At 39.3% G+C, this 21,242-nt stretch overlaps 1 protein-coding gene across 2 annotated transcripts in view; it reads left to right on the forward strand.

Annotated features, from left to right (window-relative positions):
• Positions 1–21,242, forward strand: part of Aadat (aminoadipate aminotransferase) — a 33,274-nt gene that overhangs the window by 3,524 nt on the left and 8,508 nt on the right. Inside the window, exons 3-10 of one of the 2 annotated variants that reach the window (XM_021169732.2) lie at positions 3,766–3,898; positions 5,957–6,031; positions 11,544–11,753; positions 14,387–14,452; positions 16,681–16,763; positions 17,211–17,307; positions 19,595–19,656; positions 20,770–20,834. In XM_021169732.2, the coding sequence (XP_021025391.1) occupies positions 3,766–3,898; positions 5,957–6,031; positions 11,544–11,753; positions 14,387–14,452; positions 16,681–16,763; positions 17,211–17,307; positions 19,595–19,656; positions 20,770–20,834 (791 nt within the window). The remainder of the gene's footprint in view (positions 1–3,765; positions 3,899–5,956; positions 6,032–11,543; positions 11,754–14,386; positions 14,453–16,680; positions 16,764–17,210; positions 17,308–19,594; positions 19,657–20,769; positions 20,835–21,242) is intronic. The other variant, XM_021169733.2, reaches the window with a different exon arrangement.

Raw genomic sequence — 21,242 nt, forward strand, 5'->3', positions numbered from 1 at the left:
TTTTTTGTATCCATTCCTCTGTTGAGGGGCATCTGGGTTCTTTCCAGCTTCTGGCTATTATAAATAAGGCTGCTATGAACATAGTGGAGCATATGTCCTTCTTACCGGTTGGAACATCTTCTGTATATATGCCCAGGAGAGGTATTGCAGGATCCCCCGGTAGTACTATGTCCAATTTTCTGAGGAACCGCCAAACTGATTTCCAGAGTGGTTGTACAAGCTTGCAATCCCAGATGTCAATATTTTCAACAGTTGAGTATTTCTCTATTGTGTAAATGTGCCACATTTTCTTTATCCATTCTTCTGTTGCAGGACACCTAGGTTGTTCCCAATTTCTGGCTATTATGAATAAAGCCACAAAAAACATGGCTGAGCAAATGTCTTGTGATGGGATGGAGCATCTTTTGGGTATATGCCCAAGAGTGATCTAGCTGGGTCTTGAATTTGATCAATTCCCAATTTTCTGAGGGACTGTAATATTGATTTCCATAGTGGCTCTGATTACCTTATAAAGAATTCTCTGTTTAGATCTGTATTTGCATTTTTAATTGGTTTGTTTTTCTGATATCTATTCAGGAATTCTTTATATACTTTGGATATTAGCCCTCTATCGAATATGGAGACAGTAAAAACTTTTCCCACTCTATAGACTGCCATTTCACCCAATTAATGGTGTCCTTTGCTTTTTAGTTTATTAAGTGTTGATCTTAGTGCCTGCACAATCTGTGTTCTGTTCAAGAAGTCTCCTGTGCCAGTGCGTTCAAGGTTCTTCCCCACTTTCATTTCCACCAGGCTCAGTGTATCTAGTTTTATGTTGAGGTTTTTTATCTGTTTGGACTTGAGTTACGTACAGAGTGATAAATTTTCAACTATTTGCATTCTTCTACATGCAGCCATCCAATTTGACCAGAACCATTTGTTGAAAATGCTGTCTTTTTTCCAGTGTATATTTCTGGTTTTTTTAAAATCAAAAACCAGGTGATGTATAGGTATGTAGATTTATGTCTGAGTCTTCAATTCAGTTGATCAAAGTGTCTATTTTTATGCCAATACCACACAGTTTTTATTACTATAGTACAACTTGAAATCAAAGATGGTGATGCCTTTAGCAGTTCTTTTATGTTCAGAATTGGTTTAGCTATCCTGGGTTTTGTTTTCTTTTATTTATTTGTTCATTTGTTTATTTTTTGTTTTTCCATATGAAGTTGAGAATTCCTTTCAAGGTCTGTGAAGAATTGCTTTGTGATAAAATGGCCATTTTTACTGTGTTGACCTACTGATCCATGAACATAGGAGATCTTTCCATCTTGTGAATCTTCTTCAAACTTCTTTTTCAAAACTTGATGTTTTTGTCATACAAACTTTTCATTTGCTTGGATAGAGTTAAATAAAGATGATTTATATTATTTGAGGCTATTGTAAAAGGTGTTGGTTCTCTGTTTTCTTTCTCTGTTCGTCATTTGTTTATAGAAAGGCTACTGATTTTTTAAAAATTAACCTAGTATCCACCTACTTCTCTGAAAGTATTTGTCGATGGACGAGTTTCTTGGAATTTTTTTTTTGGATCACTTATATTATCATATCATCTGCAAATAATATTTTGACTTCTTCCTTTCCTATTTGTATCACCTTGCTCTCCTACAGTTGTCTTACTGCTCTTGCTAAAACTTTTAGTATTGCATTGAACAGTTATGAGTAGAGAGGACAACCTTTTCTTGTCTCTGCTATTGTAGTGGAATTGCATTGAGTTTCTCTCGATTTAACTTGATGTTTATGGGTTTGCTGAAAACTGCCTTTATATGTTGATATACGCCTCTTGTATCACTAATCTTTCTAAGACTTTTATCATGAAAGAATGCTAGATTTTGTCAAAGGCTTTTCAGCATCTAAGAAGATGATCTTGCGGGGTTTTTTCTCTTTGTTTATATGATAGGATACATTTATCAGTTTATATATGTTGAGCCATCCCTGCATCTCTTGGATGAAGCCTACTTGATCATTGTGAATGATTTTTTGATGTGTTCTTGGATTCAGTTTGCAAGTATTTACTTTATTTTCATGTCTATGTTCATAAGGGAAGTTGGTACATAATTCTTTCTTTGTTGGATCTTTATGTAATTTGCATATAGGTGTGAGTGTAGCCTCATAAAATGAATTTGACAATATTCTTTCTATATCTATTTTGTGGAATAATTTTAGGAATATTGCACTAATTCTTCTTTAAAAGTCTGGTAGAATTCTACAATAAGCCATCTGCCCCTGTACAATTTTAGGGTTGGGATACTTTTAAAGACTGTTTCTATTTCAATGGTGGTTGTAGGCCTATGTAAATTATTCATCTGATCTTGATTTAACATAGATAAGTGGTACTTATCAAGAAAATTATCCATATCCTTTAGATTTTTCCAATTTGGTGGAGTATGGGTTTTTAAAGTATGCTCTTATGATTCTCTGAGATATCTCAATGTCTGTTGTTAGGTCCCCTTTTCATTTCTGGTGTTATTGATTTGGATATTCTCTCTGCCTTTTAGTTAGTTTGGATAAGACTTTGTCTAGTTGATTTTCTCAAAGAGCTAGCTCCTTGTTTTATTGATTTCTTGAATTGTTCACTCAATTTCCACTTTATTGATTTCAGTTTGCTTATTTCTTGCCATGTACTTCCCCTGGGTATGCTTGCTTCTTTTTGTTCTAGGGCTTTGAGGTATGTTGTAAAGTTGCTACCATGGGAACTCTCTGTTTTAATGTAGGCACTTAGAGCTATAAACCTTCATCTTAGCACTATTATCATTGTGTCCCATAAACTGGGGGCATGCTGCATATTCATTTTCATTGAATTCTAGAGTGTGATAGCTGTATGTTGCCTGTTTTCCTGGCCTACTCAGCTGATATGTCCTCATGGAATGCCTGCTGATGCTGAAGGCTGGGAGGCAGTGGTGAGTGGGGGAAGGGACAGTTAGGAGGAGATAGTCTGTGAGATCCACAGGACTTGTGGGCAGAGGAGGAGAGCTGCAATAGAGATCTGTTACAGTGCTGGGGACAAGGCTAAGAATTGAGTCTAGGGGAGCAGAGAGAGCATAGAAAGTCTGGCAGCTGCCTACCAGGTTCTCTGGCACGTGTCATGATGTTTCCTTTTAAACAAGAATATAAATTCTAACTGCTGAACAGTAAACTCAACCATATACCCCAAGACTCCCTTTAGCTAGTCTACTTCCAATGATGAAGGTTAATTTATTAATTCTTTATATAATATTTTATTAAATGTATTTGTAGCCAGGTACAGTGGAATATGGGTCAGCTCAAAACCAACCTGTGCTATATATACACAGTCAAAATAAAGAAATAAAAAGTCTTCTGTTGGAAAAGTTTATTGAAATCATCCTATTAATGTGTGCATGGATTGGGTAAACATCTAGTTTATAGTAATCGTGCTAAAAAGTAACGAAGACTCTATCATGTAAAGAATGTTCTAGGAGGAGAAAAAGCCTTCAGGCTTCAAATTAAGTAGGATGTAGATTCAATCTTGGCTTGCGGATTAAATGACTGGCTTTATGTGAATTGCTGGCTGATTGAATGTATGTGAATCTCTTAACATCTAACTCTATTGCCTCATTTTTTAAATAAGAATCCTGATATTGCTGAAAGGCATTTGAGAGATTTTTAAATTGAATGTATAATGAGTTTGATATTGAGCCACTATTTCTTCTCTGCCAACTATTTTATATGATTATTATGACCATAAATTTTAAATTACATTTTATGTCTTAGAATTCCAGAACTTCTGTCCTGGCTAAAACAGTTGCAAGTAAAATTGCATAATCCCCCCACTGTCAACTACCCACCCAGTCAAGGACAGATGGATCTCTGCATCACATCCGGCTGCCAAGATGGTCTCTGTAAGGTAAGAACGGAAGGAAAAAGAAAGTGGTGTGTAGAGTCAAGCACACTTCCAGAATGTGGGCCTCTCCCAGGAGCTACTAGGGGGACATGAGTTGTGGGCTACTTGTGGCTTTTTGTTTGTTTTGGTTTGTTTTGTTTTTATCTTCACCTAGTATAATAAACAGGAAACTCGAAGTCAAAAGATAGGGGGGGGCAAAGGTCAGGGGGAGAACTGACTGCACACACAAGGCAGGTACACATGCTTTGGGTTGATCAATTGACATTAGAAATCAAAGTAACCTTTTCTTTCTGTGTTTAGAAAAGGGAAAGAAGTTAGCTAGTAGGGGTTTGCTAGAAGAGAAACATTTGTGTTTTTATGGATTCATACTTAGAAATTCTCTCAAAGATACGACTTTCTTTGAAAATGCATACAGTGACCTTTCCTTGTGGAAAAAGACAAAAAAAAAACTGTTTCTTCATTATCTGTTATAATTTCAGTCATGCCAAACAATGAAGTTAGTATAAATGACTTTATTATGGAGACCATGACAATAATCTGATTTAATATTTGTTCCATGTGTTCAACAGCACTGTTAATATTTGCCTCTTTCTTTTTTTAAAGTAAATTAATTTCATTTCTACCTGGCTGTGTCAATGATAATTTTTTTTTCATTTCTCTTACATCTGTTTTACTTTTTAATTTATTCTTGGAGAATTTCATAAATACAAGGATATATGATCATATCCCATCCTGTATTCCCTTCCTCCAATTCTCCTGAACCTAAAAATATATCTTCCTCCCAAAATCACATTCTCTTCTCTTTTTTTAATAACTGGGTAAGTCCAATTAATGCTCACCTATGTGTGTCTGGGTGTAGAGTCACTCATGGGAGCATTGGAAACTACCAGTAAACAAATACTCCAGGAAAATGATCCTCTCTCCCTCAACAGCTGTCAACTGCCACTACTTGCTCCCCCATTAGGGGTGACCCTTTGACAGCTTATCCCCCTTCCAATCTCCATTCTTTAATAAGTGTCATAGGGGAGGTATAGCTTCCCCTTTCAATTAGAACACTTGATGTTTGTAGCCCCCCGCGCCCCCCACACACACCAACCAGGGAAAATTTATATGATATACTCTTCCTTTTATTTGTTAAGACCCATGTAGTCCCTCACCTGATTTCCTTGGTGACAAGCTGTCTTGGAAAGGCAGAGTCCACTAGGAACTTTGTGGGGGAAGTATGTTTTCTATAAGATGTCCAAAGCTCAGAAAGTAGTCTCTTGCTCTCTCTCTCTCTCTCCCTCCCTCCCTCCCTCCCTCCCTCCTCCTCCTTTTCCACCTCCTCTTCCTCCCCCTCTTCCTCTTCACAGTCCACCTCCTGTTCCAGGAGTCTTCTAGTTTGCTAAAAGGTTCCAGTTGTCACTTATCCCCTATATACACCCGGACATCATGGAAGCCTTTCCTGAGTTCTCTGAAGGCTCAAGTCCTGCAACGAGGTGTCCATATTGGGCACCTGACCCAACATCACTTGCGACTGGTCTTGCCTTCTCTATTTAGATAATTACCTGATTAGCATCTAGCTCTCCCAGAGGATCAGCAACCTCATGAGAGTAAGAACCTGGTCATCTTGCCAAGGATTTTTATTTCCAGTACTCTTCCCTGGTCTGATTCAGAGTTGATAACTAACACATTTTTCAAGCAGTAAAAGGAACAGATGAATTTTAGGAGCCAAACCAGATATGTTCTTTTTATTACTATTATTATTATTATTATTATTATTTTAACCCTACAATGGAGGTTAACCAACTGGTCCACAGCAAAATCCAGACTGTTAGCTAAGATGATGAATAAAGTTTTATTGGCACTCAATTTACTTACACATTGCCAGTGACTGCTCTCTCACAATAGAGCCAGAAATAAGCAGCTGTAAGAGAAGCACTGTTTGGCTCACAAAGTAGGCATTGCCTGGCCCTTACTGAAAAACGTGCAACTCTTCCCTGGATCCTGGAAGTACAAAAGAAAAGATATTCTAAGAATGGTAGCCATTCTGTCTGAGCTAATCTATGCTTCTTTTGTTAGGCATTTGAAATGCTCATCAATCCTGGAGACACTATCCTGGTCAATGAACCACTGTTCCCAGGAACCCTTTATGCTGTAAGTATGTACTTTTACATACCAGCAAGTTCTTACAACCCTTTAGACTGTCTATCACCTCCAAGACCAGTTTTTTAAAAGATTTCTTCCTTTGCAATACAGCTTAATAGTGTCATATTTTAAAATGTGTGTAGTTTATTATCATATGAACAGCTATTTGGTCTTCAATCTTGCTAGAATAGTAAAGACACTTTCATTATAATTTAGCATTATGCTTGATTTTGTGTGACAACTAAATTCTGGGTCTGTGCTATGTTAGTAGTCATATTGACCTCAAAACACTAAAGTCAAAGGTGCTGGGTTTTTTGGTTTTTTGGTTTTTTGGGTTTTTTTTTTTGGGTTTTTTTTTTTTTTAAAAGAAAATAAAAACCGTGCTCCTTTGAAAAGCAGTTTAGGGAACTGGGAGATGACCTGGTGATTTAAATGTTAGTTGTGCAAGAAGAGAACAAGAGTTCAGATGCCCAGAATCCAAGGAAATTCTGGTGGGAGTGAAGCCTTCCTGCAGTTCCCAACTAGAAGGCAGAGCCAGGGAATCCCCAAGGCAAGCTGGCTATCAAGACTACATGTGAGAACTCTGGATTTGATTAAATCACCCTGCCTTCATAAATAAGGTGGAAGATCGATGGAGGATGATTTCCCACATCAACCTTGGACCTACACATACACACATGTATGTGTATTCACACACAAATGCGCATTCACACACAAATGTGCACCCCAACACCTGCAACACACACACTCAAAAACAGAGGTGGCAGGGAAGGAAGAACAAGTAAAAAAGCAGAGTCTGTACTAAATTGCTCTTAGAGAATCTTTGGTGTCCTCCAGTTCTGTGAAGTTATCAGGAAGCTTGTACATATTTTTGATGACTTACTCTCAACAGCAATAGACTGCTACTATCTTACAGTCATAAGATTAAGGAGTGGAGGAACCAAATACCATCTGGAGAGAGCTGACCTCCCAGGAGTATACACACACCTGTGAAGACAGTTAAGACCATCACTTTTTCTCTAATTCCTGGACCAAGATGGACCATCCCAGAGTCATAAGGACACAGGAACCAAGGAAAAGATGGTGAAAGGATACTTGCAGTTTCTGTCTGTACCCCAGAGCTGACCCTGTGCCACAGCTTTCCATAACCAAATACCTCTCTGAGAGAACTGGTCTCCCAGGATCACTGACACAGAGGCTTGCAGGAGGGACAAGCCACAGTCAGAGACAGCAAGACCAGCTAATACCAGAGATAACCAGATGGTGAGAAGCAAAGGCAAGAACATAAGAATCAGAAAGCAAGACTACTTGGCATCATCAGAAATCATTTCTTCAACCACAGCGAGCCTTGGATACCCCAACACACCAGAAAAGCAAGACTCTGATTTAAAATCACATCTCATGAGTGTGATAGATGACTTTAAGAAGGAAATAAATAATTCCCTTAAAGAAATACAGGAGAACATAGGTAAACAGGTAGACGCCCTTAAAGAGGAAACACAAAAATCCCTTAAAGAATTAGAGGTAAACACAACCAAACAGGTGAAGGAACTGCACAAAACTTTCCAGGACCTAAAACTGGAAATAGAAACAATAAATAAATCACAAAGGGAGACAACTGTGGAGATAGAAAACCTAGGAAAGAGATCAAGAGTCATAGGTGCAAGCATCACCAACAGAATACAAGAGATAGAAGAGAGAATCTCAGGTGCAGAAGATACCATAGAAAACATTAACACAACAGTCAAAGAAAATGCAAAATGCAAAACACTGCTAACCCAAAATATCCAGGCAATCCAGGACACAATGAGAAGACCAAACCTAAAGATAATAGGTATAGAAGAGAGTGAAGATCCCAACTTAAAGGGCCAGTAAATATCTTCAACAAAATTATAGAAGAAAACTTCCCTAACCTAAAGAAAGAGATACCCATGAATATACATGAATATACAATCAATATACAAGCCTACAGAACTCCAAATAGACTGGACCAGAAAAGAAATTCCTCCCCTCATATAATAATCAGAACACCAAATGCACAAAACAAAGAAAGAATATTAAAAGCACAAAGGGAAAAAGGTCAAGTAACATATAAAGGCAGACCTATCAGAATTACACCAGACTTCTCACCAGAGACTAGGAAAGCTAGAAGATCCTGGGAAGATGTCATACAGACCCTAAAAGAACACAAATGCCAGCTCAGGCTACTATACTGAGCAAAACTCTCAATTACCATAGATGGAAGAACCAAGATATTCCATGATAAAAACAAATTTACACAATATCTTTTCACAAATCCAGAACTACAAAGAATAACAGATGAAAAATGCCAACACAGAAGAGAAACTACACCCTAGAAAAAGCAAGGAACTAATTTCAACAAAAGCAAAAGAAGATAGCCACACAACATAAAAATAATATCAAAAGTAACAGGAAGAAATAATCACTATTTATTCCTTAATATTTCTTAACATCAATGGACTCAACTCCCCAATAAAAAGACATAGACTAACACAATGGATACATAAACAAGACCCAGAATTTTGCTGCATACAGTAACCACACCTCAGTGACAAAGACAGACACTACCTCAGAGAACAAATCTGGAAAATGATTTTCCAAGCAAATGGTCCCAAGAAACAAGCTGGAATAGCCATTCTAATATCTAATAAAATCAACTTTCAACCAAAAGTTGTCAAAAAGGATAAAGAAGGACACTTCATACTCATCAAAGGAAAAATATGCCAAGATGAACTCTCGTTCTGAACATCTATATTCCAAATGCAAGGCACCAACATTCATAAAAGAAACTTTTTTTAAGATGCAAAGCACACATTACACCTCACACAATAAGAGTGGGAGAATTCCGGGGGTGGGAGGGTGGCGCAGGGAAGAAAAGGGTGTATCAGTCATTCCCTCCCGCGTGGTTTGACCGCTTGCCAGTCGTGCTTCTCTTTTCTGCCACTCCCCACGCCAAACCACTACCCTCTGCTCCGTGCCCAGTGTAGGCGACGTTCCGGCTCTCCTGATGCTGAGGATGTTGGGGTTTGTGCTGGGGAGGGGCGAGAGGTGTTGGAGATGGGCGGCCCCTGCTCGATTGGGTTGGCTTTGCCATGTGCATGCGCTCGAGGACGGGGTTTGTAAAAAAAAGAAAAAAGAAAAAAGAAAAAAAGAAAAAAAAGAGTGGGAGAATTCAACACTCCACTCTCATAAATGGACAGATCATGGAAACACAAACTAAACAGAGTCACATTGAAACTAACAGAAGTTATGAAACAAAGGGATTTAACATATCTAAAGAACATTTCATTTTAAAACAAAAGAATATACCTTCTTCTCAGCACCTCACAGTACCTTCTCCAAAATTGACCATATAGTTGGTCACAAAACAGGCCTCAACAGATACAAGAAGATTGAAATAATCCCATGTATCCTATCAGGTCACCACAGACTAAGGCTGGTTTTCAATAGCAATAAAAACAACAGAAAGCCCACATACACATGGAAACTGAACAAAGCCCTACTCAATGATGACTTGGTCACAGAAGAAATAAAGAAATTAAAGACTTTAAAATTTAATGAAAATGAAGGCACAACATACCCAAACTTATGGGACACAATGAAAGCAGTGCTAAGAGGAAAACTCAGCTCCAAAAAAGAAACTGGAGAGAGCACACACTAGCAGCTTAACAGCACACCTAAAAGCTCTAGAACAAAAAGTAGCAAATACACCCAAGAGGAGTAGACAGCAGGAAATAATCAAACTCAGGGATGAAATCAACCAAGTAGAAACAAATAGAACTATACAAAGAATCAACAAAACCAAGAACTGGTTCTTTGATAAAATTAACAAGATAGATTAACCCTTAGCCAGACTAACCAGAGGGCACAGAGACGGTACCCAAATTAACAAAATCAGAAATAAAAAGGGAGACATAACAACAGAAACTGAGGAAATTCAAAAAAATCATCAGATCCTATTATAAAAGTCTATATTCAATAAAACTAGAAAATCTGGATGAAGTGGACAATTTTCTAAACAGATACCAAATACCAAAGTTAAATCAGGGTCAGTTAAACCATCCCCCTTAAGAGATAGAAACAGTCATTAAAAGTCTCCCAGTCAAAAAAAAAAAAAAAAGCCCAGGACCAGATGGGTTTAGTGCAGAATTCTGTCAGACCTTCAAAGAAGACCTAATACCAATACTCTTCCAACTATTCCACAAAATAGAAACAGAAAGAACACTACCCAATTCATTCTATGAGGCCACAGTTACACTGTGTATTCTCCCTTGGAGATGGAACCGTTTCTGTCTAATCAGGAACCTGTCACAATTTCTTTTCATAGAGACCTTCACAAGAGATTTTTTTTTCTACTCCTATCATTTGTAATGTTCCAAATATATTTTAAAAACTGATTGAATGCATATTACTTTTAGCTTCAGACGATATCATGTATATTTAAGAGGCATTAACTATTATAAATTATTTTGATGACTTAAAAATGTCAATACTGAGTTGTATAATTTAAAATAAATTTTATTAGTTTAATTTTTAAAAAAACTATCTAATCATTAATATTACCAATCTGCCTTGAGGGATATAATGTCTAATGTTGATTTTCAGCCTGATTGGCTTGACAATTCATTCTCCTCTCTCCCTTCACTCCCTCCCTCCCTCTCTCTGTCCCTATCCCTCTCTCCCTCTATCTCTTCTTCTGTCTTCCCCTATTCCTTACCTCTGCTTCTCTCCATCTCCCTCTTTCTCTCCTCCTGACCACCATGATATGAGTTGTTCTGTTAGTCTATTCTCTCCCTGCCACAATGGATTGATATCTCTGTAACCAAGAATGATCATATAGAAATCTGTCCTCCCTTAAATAGTTTTGTTCAGGTACTTTGTCACAGCACTGCAAAATGCAGATGATGTTGCCCATAATTGCCCATAGGAGCTGGTAAACCAATTCTATCTCTTGTAAGACAATTCAGTAAGAAGGGACAAGTTTCAAGTGCTGGCAGCTACTGTGCTTTATGTCTCTCATACTAAACACCAGCACCAGCACAAGGCTACTACAGCTTGCTTTATGGCATCTTTCTTCCAAGCCTCAACTTCACAGAAGCACCCTATGTTCGAAACACTGCCAGACAACTAAGAGCTGGAATTTTAAGGATTATGCGTAGGAAAAAAAAAAAAAAGAGCCCATCATTGCATCATTGCTGCTCACCTTTTGTGAACCAGAATAAGGCATGCATTGACCAAGTTTAGCATAAATGAGGCAAAGAAATTCAAGCCTGAAAATAAACAGGAGCTATTGCTGACCTCAGAGGAATAAGAGGATTACAATATACAGCTCATTCTTCCAAAGGACTTGTTTACATGTTTAAGGGTATGAACAGTACAGTTCTTCATAAATAAATAAATAAATAAATAAATAAATAAATAAATAAAAACTTTATAAAGAAACTGGGGCTTGCATTTTGGAATCATGCTACATTCTTGGGTTTTCTTTTATTCTCCACAGATGAAACCACTAGGCTGCAACATTATTAATGTCCCCAGTGATGAGCATGGGATTATTCCAGAGGGTCTCAAAAAAATCCTTTCACAATGGAAACCAGAAGATTCCAAGGATCCCACAAAAAAGACTCCAAAATTTCTGTATACTGTCCCAAATGGCAACAACCCTACAGGCAACTCGTTGACAGGTGACCGCAAGAAGGAAATTTATGAGGTAATTACAAGAGGGTGACCATAATGTGTTCTGGTTTCTTGTTTACCTTTTTGAAGAGTCTTAAATTCATATTGCTTTTCTTACTACCTCTTTAATTTCAGGAAAGATACTTTTTAATAAAACAGACTCATTCATCTGTATCAGGGTTCCAACTAATGTGATATGTAATAAATTGCCAGATCTTTTGTCTCTGAAACTTATTTTTCCTTAATTGGTATTTTAATACATGAAAAATGACATTCTTGGGAACCTGTTATGAGAACACATTTGGTTTTTCATTCTTGGATATCTGTGTTTGCACTGTCCTTTAAGCTTGCTTTGTCTGTCTGTCACCCTTTATCATTTCAGGCTGGAAAGAATCTTGAGTCTTTTAAAACATAATTTCCAAGATCTCTGGAAGTAGCTATGCGGTCTCATATTTTTTTTGCAATTTTTAATGTAAAGGATATATGGAGCTATACATAAATCTGGAAAAAAAAAGAATAAAACAAATATGCCTTCTGTAAAGTCTTGCTGCTGGACCTAAGTGAGTCCCTAACCTTTCCCTGCAAATTGTTTTTAAAATAAGTGTTAAGCCCCCATTTAACTACCTGGAAACCTAACTGTATGCATTGAAATCACAGCCAGATTTCAACCAGTTTGCTTTACTTGGAAAATATAAAGGTTCAAGATATTGTTTTGATATTTATATACAATTTTATATAGTCCCCAGCGTAGTGTTTTATAAAACAGCAGCAAGGTACAAAACAGCAGGAGGGAGTATCTCAGGCCTAGTATTTGGGGGAAGAGGAGGAGACATGGAGAAGGTCTAGAGACAGAGAAAAGGGGACAGAAGGACAGAAAGAGAGGAGAGAGGAAGGGAGGAAGGAGCAGGCCTGGGACAAATAGGGGTGAGAGAGGTAGGGGTTGGGAAAGGAGAGGGAGAGAAGAGATGGAGAAAGACAGAAGGAAGGAAAGAGGGAAGGAAGGGGAAGGGCAGAGGAAGGGGGAGAAGAAAAAGGGGAGGGGGAGAGGGAGAGGGGGAGAAGGAGGAGTAGCCAAGTAGTCCTTATAAGTTAGGTTGCCTAGCACCTTGAACAAGCTGCTGCTAGGTAACTGTTGGACTGATGGGCAGAGCCTACAGGAATTGCTAACACCCAGGGCTCTGTCCTGAGTTCTGTGTACTATCCAAATATTCCCCTAACCTACCATTGTCCAATGCCATCATTATAAATTTCATTTTTCCATAAGATGATTTCCGTCTTTGTCAGCTCCATCTCTTCCCTGAAGTCCAACTTGTGAGTCATTGTGCTATCTCCATAGATGTCCAATAGCATTTCAAACTTAACCTGGCCCAAATAGATCTCCTGGCTTTTCCTTGGCCCCAGTCATAAACCTCTCATATACAACCAACCCTTTCAAGTTCTCTAGCCTCATAAATAATGTTCATGAACAATTACCTTCATTTTTCTTGTTCTATTCTCTCTTCTCCCCTGTTAATCCATCCTGTGGAGTCCACCGTCAAGATTTTCTAAGTCTGTCCTTTTGCTCCACTATTACCCCAACCCCACTTCCTATACCACTGCCTGTCCACACTCTATGATAGCATGACATCATCACTCACAATGTTGCCTTTGATTCAGAGTGTCTAACTGGCCACTGTGTTTCATGTCAATCAGTCCTAGCCCCTGCTCTATGGTAAATGTCAGATTTGTGGCTTTCCAAATTTTGAATGATTCTCTCTCCTTTTCCCTCTCCCTCCCTCCCTCCTTCTCTGTCTTTCTGTCTCTCTCTGTATCTCTCTGTCTCTCTCTCCTGCATCCCATATGCCAAAGCAAAGCCATACTCTTCTGTCTCTTAGCCCTCCCAAGATTTTGTTTACCCCACAGTCTCTGCTTTCATTCATCCCTCTGTCCTCAGTCTAGAATCCTTCTTCTTAATATTTGCACAGCTATTTTGTTCTGATCATTTTGAGTTCTAATCTTACCTTGTTGGGAAGAGCTCCACAGAGGTTTCCCCTGAGTAACTATAAATATCAGGACCAAAGCAACTTGGGGGGGGAAAGGATTTATTTGGTTTAAGCTTGTTTCCACATCACAGTTTGTCCCCAAAGGAAGTCAGGGCAGGAAATCAAGCAGGACAGGAACTCAGAGGCCATGGAGGGGTGCTGCTTACTGGAGCTCCCTGTGGCTTGCTCAGCCTGCTTTCTTTTATAACCCAGGATCACCAGCCCAGGGATGTAACCACGTACAATGGACTGGGCCCTTCCACATCATTCACTAATTTAAAATCTGCCTTACAGCTGGATGTTATGAAATCATTTCTCAACTGAAGTTCCCTCTTTTCAGATAACTCTAGCGTGTGTCAAGTTGACATAAGACTAGTCAGCAAGTGATAGTATCACTTGCCTTCAGATGTCACCACTATAAAATTGGACAATATTTAGTCACCCAACCAATTTGTTCAATTCCATCTTCCATGGGAAAAAAGAACCTTTAGTATCTCGTTCGTAGCCACCCTCAATGTTTGGGATAACAGGAACTCACTAGTTCATGAAGGAATAAATGAATAAATAAGAACCCAGAACTGCAATTCCTAATAATCTTCATTTTAAACAGCTCTTAAGAAATAAATACATTGCTTTAACCTTTCAGCTTGCAAGAAAATATGATTTCCTCATAATAGAAGATGACCCTTACTATTTTCTTCAGTTCAGCAAGGTATGTGATGCTGTGGGCTTACACCGCTGTCAACAGATCATTTGTTGTGAGTTATTAGTTGCATTGGATGCTGACCTGGCTTGAGTCAAAGCTTTCTGCTCTCATGGAGAACTTAGATAAATATTGAGCTCTCTCTAGTTTTTTCAGTCTTCCTGTTTTCCCAGTTTTCTTTTTTTGTATAAATGCTTGGTCTAGAAATTACTTTTAGGATCTCTAGTTCTCTGAAACGTGCATTTAGAAAAGCAGAACCAATCAGGCTGCTGGTGCTGAACTCCAAATCCTAAGTCATAATGCCTCAGACGTCAAAGGGGGAACACGGCATGGGTCTCATCTTGTATGTGAACTTCAGCCTAGTAATGGTAATTGACTAGAATGAGGGCTAAGGGGACTGAGGTGGTGTTCAGGCTGAAGGAGAAGTAGCACTGTGCTCACTCAGTACTCTGCACAGATAGAGAAAGCACGGCAGCCACAGAGTCACATCCTTGTCAGGTGCTCTGGACCTTCTCTGGAGGATTGTGAGTTTCTAAAGTTCTCCTCGATATATGTGTGTTGAATAATTAAAAAAAAAAAAAAAAACGCTTGTTCCTTTTCCCAGCATTGCACTCTTGGCTGGACCCCTCCCCTCTCTGGGATCTGAAGTGGCTCCCTCAGCCCCTCATAGCTAGCTTCGCCAAGCCTCCATCCGTCCTGGCCACCCTCTTTCTCCTTTTGGCCACCCTCTTTCTCCTTTTTCCCACCGTAGTGCCTTGGATGGAAAACATCAGACAGTTTTATTATTTTTAAAACTAGCCAGATAACTCAATGGTAGGGTGAAGACTTTTGTGCTCTAATCTTACCAACTAGCTCCCTCCATCTTCCTTGGCCTCCACTTGGCAGAGGGCTACGAACTCTAGGAGCCCCAAGACCTACATGTCTGTTGCTTCTTCCTCCCTCCAAAACCTGGTCTGAAAACATTTTTTTCTGCATCCCTTCTCTTCCTCTTGGGGCACAGAAGTTCCACCTTTTTCCTTGCGCCCAGCAATTGGTTTTGCCTCCTTTATTGACACAGTCTAGAACCAGTTAGGGGATCAACACCTCCCTCTACATATGTGTATGCAACATTTCCTGATAATCACTTTCTAGCAGGCCATAGCACTAGTGCATGCCCTCAGGACTCTAGACATCCATCCTGAAAGTAGATTTCCATCCACTGAGAAGACACAAAACATGCTGCTTTGCTGCATAGTTTTGCAAAGCATGATTTGCCCTGCCCTCCCACCCTGAGTGTGACCATGAACCCCTTTCGAACTTGACCTTACATTTGAAGAAAATCTTAATGTCCATTTGCATCATTAACTAAATTTCTCACCTGCATTCACATCAGTTTTTAATCTTTCTAGTTAATTCCAAGGATCAACCCAAAATAGTGCTGGTCATCTTGAAAGAACTTTTCATCTTACCTGAAATTATGTCTGCAGTGTAGGGGGTTGGTCTGGTGCGACTTGTATTTAAATGCTAAATACTGGCTTCCAACATCTGGTTGCCCTTCCCACGAGCAGATCCTCACATACACCAAGTGATGTTATGTAAACCTAGCTTCTCGATTTAACTGGTTAATAAAAGGCTAGAAGCTGCGAGTGGGCAGCAGAGGGAGAAAGGTGGCACTTGAAGAGCAAGAGAGGGGTCTCAGGAAAAACCAAAGGGAGAAGAAGAAAGGGCACCGAGAGTGGAGGAGACCTCCATTCGAAGAGTTGGACCATGTGCATTGGCCAGGAAAAATAACAAGTAACAAGGGACATATGGCTGGGAAATAAATTAGAATAGCTCCAAACCTGCCTAATCAAGGCTTCTGGCTTGCAAATAAAGTACCTGGATTGTGTGTCTTTTATATGGGCTAGCTAGAATTTATAATTCCTTTACACTCCTACGTCTTTCCTCTGAATGTAAAATAATATTAAATTTCAATCCCAGGGAGGCAAAGAAGGCCTGTTTGAAGTTTCTCCAAATTCAGTAATGTCATCCTGAGCAAATAATGAAACCTTTGTGGGCATATTTAGCAAAGAAACCCCAAGGTCAGGAAGACACTAGTAAAAGAACACAGGCTTCACAGGTCTTATAGCCTAGACAAGGGTAAGATGTAACTGCTGTATGTGCCCAGTCTGTGCCTGTTTGCCCTCGTCCATGCTATGCAACGTAACCTTATAGTGATCAGCGTTTGCAAACCAACAGTGGTTTTCTTCCTCTTTCAGCCTTGGGAGCCAACTTTTCTCTCCATGGATGTTGATGGAAGAGTTATCAGAGCTGACACCTTTTCAAAAACCCTCTCCTCAGGGTAAGGCTTGTGTCTCAAACTCAATGCCAGCCTCAAAGCTTTTAGTTCAAGGAATTCTCCTCTTATAAAAAGCTTGTATTCTACTTGCCTGTAAATCCATTTAATCACTAATAGGCATGTGGGTATTTCACTCTCTTTATTATTTTCCAGTGTTCAAAGATGTTTGGCTATTATTCTAAGTTGTAGGAAGAGGATGAATATTCTGGAAGCTTAAGTTAGAATACTATGTTTAGACAGTCTTAATGATATTTGCATTGTTTTTTATCATATATACTTAAATTTAATTTTTTTTTCTTTTTAAGTAAGAAGTAAGTACTTTGATTAGAATTTGTAAGACATCAAGATATCATTGCCCCCGAGCCATCTCTCTTCTGGTGGAATCAGCAAAGCTATTGACATTAGTTGTTTATGCAGGGTTGGAATAACACCTTTTCTCTGTCTGCATAGGTTGAGAGTAGGGTTTATGACTGGCCCTAAGACCTTGATAGAGAATATTGTTCTCCACACACAAGTCGCATCAGTACATGCCTGTACTCTCTCACAGGTAAGTACAATTAAGGATTTTTTTTTTCTTAGCAAAATCAGTAAGCAAATATGATTAGCTTAACCTGACAGGGAAGAAAAATCAAATGCTCAATCTCCATTTCTGAGACAGAATTAGATCAACATCTGCAGAGGCTTAATCTAAGGAACAAATGAGAAATCATTTAAGCTAGTGTCTTGATATTGCCTGTCCAGAGTCCTTACGAATCAGAGTGTATCATCTGGGTCTCAGGCAGAATACTAAAGGTCAGTCAATTAATAAACATTTTTTAATAAAAGGGTAGAGCTAAACAAAATAGAACTGGATTTGATGAAGTAACTCAAATTTCATTGTGTTGTGTAAGACCCCAACTCAATGTGTTTCTTAGACCCCTAGAAATGAAGCCCAGCATGGAGTCCTTTGTTCTTTCGCCTTCAGCCTGAGAGATGAGCTGTAATTCACCATCCCCATTTTTACGACATTTACTCAGCTTCCCCATTCTTTGTGGTCTTATCATCCTCTCACTTTACAGTTTATTCTTTAAAAACCCTCTGCTGCCACTGCTGGGGTTCGATCTCCTCTGCCCCTGTGTGGGTGACGAGCTCGGCCTCAGCATGCTGATTCTGGAATAAACCTCATGCGATGTTGCATCAAGAACGGTTTCTCTCAAGTTATTGGGGCATCGGCTCATCCCGGGACTTGAGCAAGGGTCTCCCCAAAATGGGGGTCTTTCAGTTGGAATTTATAGTGATGTGAAGAAATCGGGCTTTTTAGTGTCTTCTGGCCCCTGTTCCTCAGCTGCTCCTTAAGCCATTCATCATTAAGCATTTTAATTAAAGTGAAGTTTAGTATGGAGATTGAGTGGATTTCCTCACAAGCTTTGGAAAGTATTGAATTTCGACATGATTGTGATCTTGAGCTTTAGATCCTGTGTATGTGCTTGCATGTGTTCATGCATGTGTGTAAGTGTGGAGGTGGGTGAGCATCCATGTGTGCACATGTGTGTACAGATCCCAGGTCAGCTTCACACGTCTTCTTTACTGGCTTTCCATGTTATGTTGGGGGATAGCCTCTCATTGAACCTGGAGCTTACCTATTTAATTAGACTGGCTGTGTGAGCGAGCCCTTGGATCCTCCTGTGACTACCTCCTCAGTGCTGGGATGGCAGGTTCCTGCTACCATGCCTGGCTTTTAAACTGGATAATCTGAATTGGGTCCTTTCATGAGCACTGCAAGCTCTTTACCTACTGAACCATATCCTCAGCCATCAAAATGAAAAGTTTATATCTCAAGGATGCTTGTTTTATATTGCACAGTCTATAAAGTGTAGATGTCTAGTATATAACCAAATAAGGAACTTTTCCCCATATTTTTAGGTCTTGTCAGCAAAATTTTGTTACATCATTTAGAGCTCCACCATATTAAATAAAAAATTATCTCCACATTTAATATGGAATATACCTGTCATAAACATCTTGAGGCCTAAGTCTATAACTTAGTGGTTCAGTACACGCTTAGCAGTGATTTGGTCTTAGGTTTGATCCCTCACACCAACAAAAAGGAAAGAAAAACAAATATTATGTATGTTCTCAAATTTACAGAGGCATTATACTCCAGTAGTCATTATCGTGGATCTGGAGCTGGAAAATCTGTCTTGGAATCCAAGTTCTATGATCAGTTCCTTGAGATAAAGAAAATTCACCTTTGTGTTTCAGTATCTTTATCAGTAGAGCAGAACTAACATCCCTTAAGGTTCAGGTAGATATATCTGTTAATATGTTATATATAGTAGAACCTGGCATATAAGAAAGCTTTGCATTCAAGGAGGCTTTTTGCTTACTTTGTTTGACTGACTGATTGATTTTGTGTGTGTGTGTGTGTGTGTGTGTGTGTGTGTGTGTGTGTGTGTGTGAACGAGGCCAGAGGTCAGCATCAAGTGTTTTGTTGTAAGACAACAAAACAAACCTGCACCTGCAGCCCCTGAACCTGCAGCCTGCTTGCCCCAGACCCCTGACCTCCATCACTGAAGTTATAAATGCAGAGCATCTCTGCTCAGCTTCTTGCAAAAATGCCTGGGTGTGAACTCAGGCCCTCAGGCTTATGCAGAAAGCACTTTAGTACCTGAGCCTGCCTACCATTGTCATTCTGGTTTTTAATTAAAGTTTACTGAAGTCACCAATACGACCTAGACTCCTTGTTGGTCTTCCTGTGTGTTTACATATAAGCAAAACCAAACTTCTGTGTTTACAAAGTACATACTCAGTTTTGAGAATGAACCATGACATTACTTCTCTTCTGTTTCTTTCAGCTCATGATACTACAGCTTCTACACCAATGGGGAGAAGAGGGTTTCCTGGCTCATATTGACAGGTAGTGAGTCAGATGTTAAAATTTTTGTGAGCAAAAAAGGGGCCCAGAACATAGAAGACAAACCATCCAGAATACTGATTTATTTATTATTCTTCCTTCCCTTTTAAAGATATATATTTTTTAGTTTGTGTGTATGGGTGTTTGCCTGTACATATATCTGTGTACTACACACCTCGTGCCTGTGGGGGCCAGGAGACATTGGTCTCCTGGAGCCAGAGGTAACAGACTATTATAAACTAGCTGTGAGGTGATTATAAGCTGCTGTGTACATGCTGAAACCCTGGTCCTCTGGAATAGTAACAACTGTTCTTAGCCCCTGAGGCATCTCTGTATCCCCTTTATTCCTTCTTCAATGTCCAAAAATCACAAACGAAATGGGCATTTTATTTTACTTGCTTTTCACATAGAAAGTCTTCTCAGTAGCATTCAAGGTACAACCTGACCTCTTGTCCCCCAACTCCCACCCCAGACACCACAGTGAACCAAGTTCCCGAGGTTAGAGTTCACTGTTTTAGCTGAAAAGCTAAACAAACAAACAAGTTATTTGATAATCAGCCAAGGACACAGGGGATGGGAAGTGATTCAAGTAGGAATGACTGAAAGCACACTTTGTTGGTATAATGAGACCAATCCTGAATCATTTTTGTTATGTAAATGTGGTGTTTCAAGGGCCACTTATAAGCATGCAGTAATAGGGTCACCTCTTCCCCAGATCAGTGACTCAGCATTCCAGTGCAGTTCCCTCTGACCTCAAGTGTTCTCCTAACCCTAAAAATAACAGTTCCTTATGTCAACTAAACATAAGGGTCTGCCATGCTACTTCTGCTACATGTAAAAATTCCATATTTTACGTAGAAATAAACTCTGCTACATTTATTTTTAGACCTTGATTTCTCTATAGTAAAGGGGAAAAGGTTCTTTTGTTTTTTGTTTTTTAAGTTTTGCAGCACACACCTTAAAGCAATCAACGCAGTATTCTTCCATGAAGCACTTAAAGCAAAAAAAAAAACGAATTCTTACAGAATTCCAAAGCTGGAGTTCTGAGCTTTTCTTGTGTCTCTGGTCAGTGTTCTGGACAAAACGATCCTGACTCTTGCCATTGCCTTCTTATAGAACTATTGATTTCTACAAGAACCAGAGGGATTCCATATTGGCAGCTGCAGACAAGTGGTTACGTGGTAAGTGGGGAGCATGTGATGTTCATATAAACAATGGCATCTCTAGAGCTGATGACAGATAGCGTGTGGTCAGTCCTGGTGTGGAGAGAAGGCAGTGTAAGCACGTTCTGGCCGAGCAAAGGTTGCCCTATGATGGTCTCACAAGAGCCTCATTGTCAACCCTTGAGTTCTATCATCTCTACCATCTGCCACAAGATGTTTTTTCTTTAAGACAGGGTCTCATATAACCCAGGCTGGCCTTGAACTTCTGATCCTCTTGCCCCCATTTGCAACATGCTGAAATTGCAGATTTGTGCTACCACATCTACTTTAGAGGTATTGGCAATGAAACCTGGGTCCCAGGAACTCAAAGCAAATACTCTATCAAACAGAGCTGTAGTGTCAACCCCAGATTTTGTGGTTCTAAGA

Source organism: Mus caroli, chromosome 8 (genome assembly GCF_900094665.2).
Source record: "Mus caroli chromosome 8, CAROLI_EIJ_v1.1, whole genome shotgun sequence".
Classification (NCBI taxonomy): domain Eukaryota; kingdom Metazoa; phylum Chordata; class Mammalia; order Rodentia; family Muridae; genus Mus; species Mus caroli.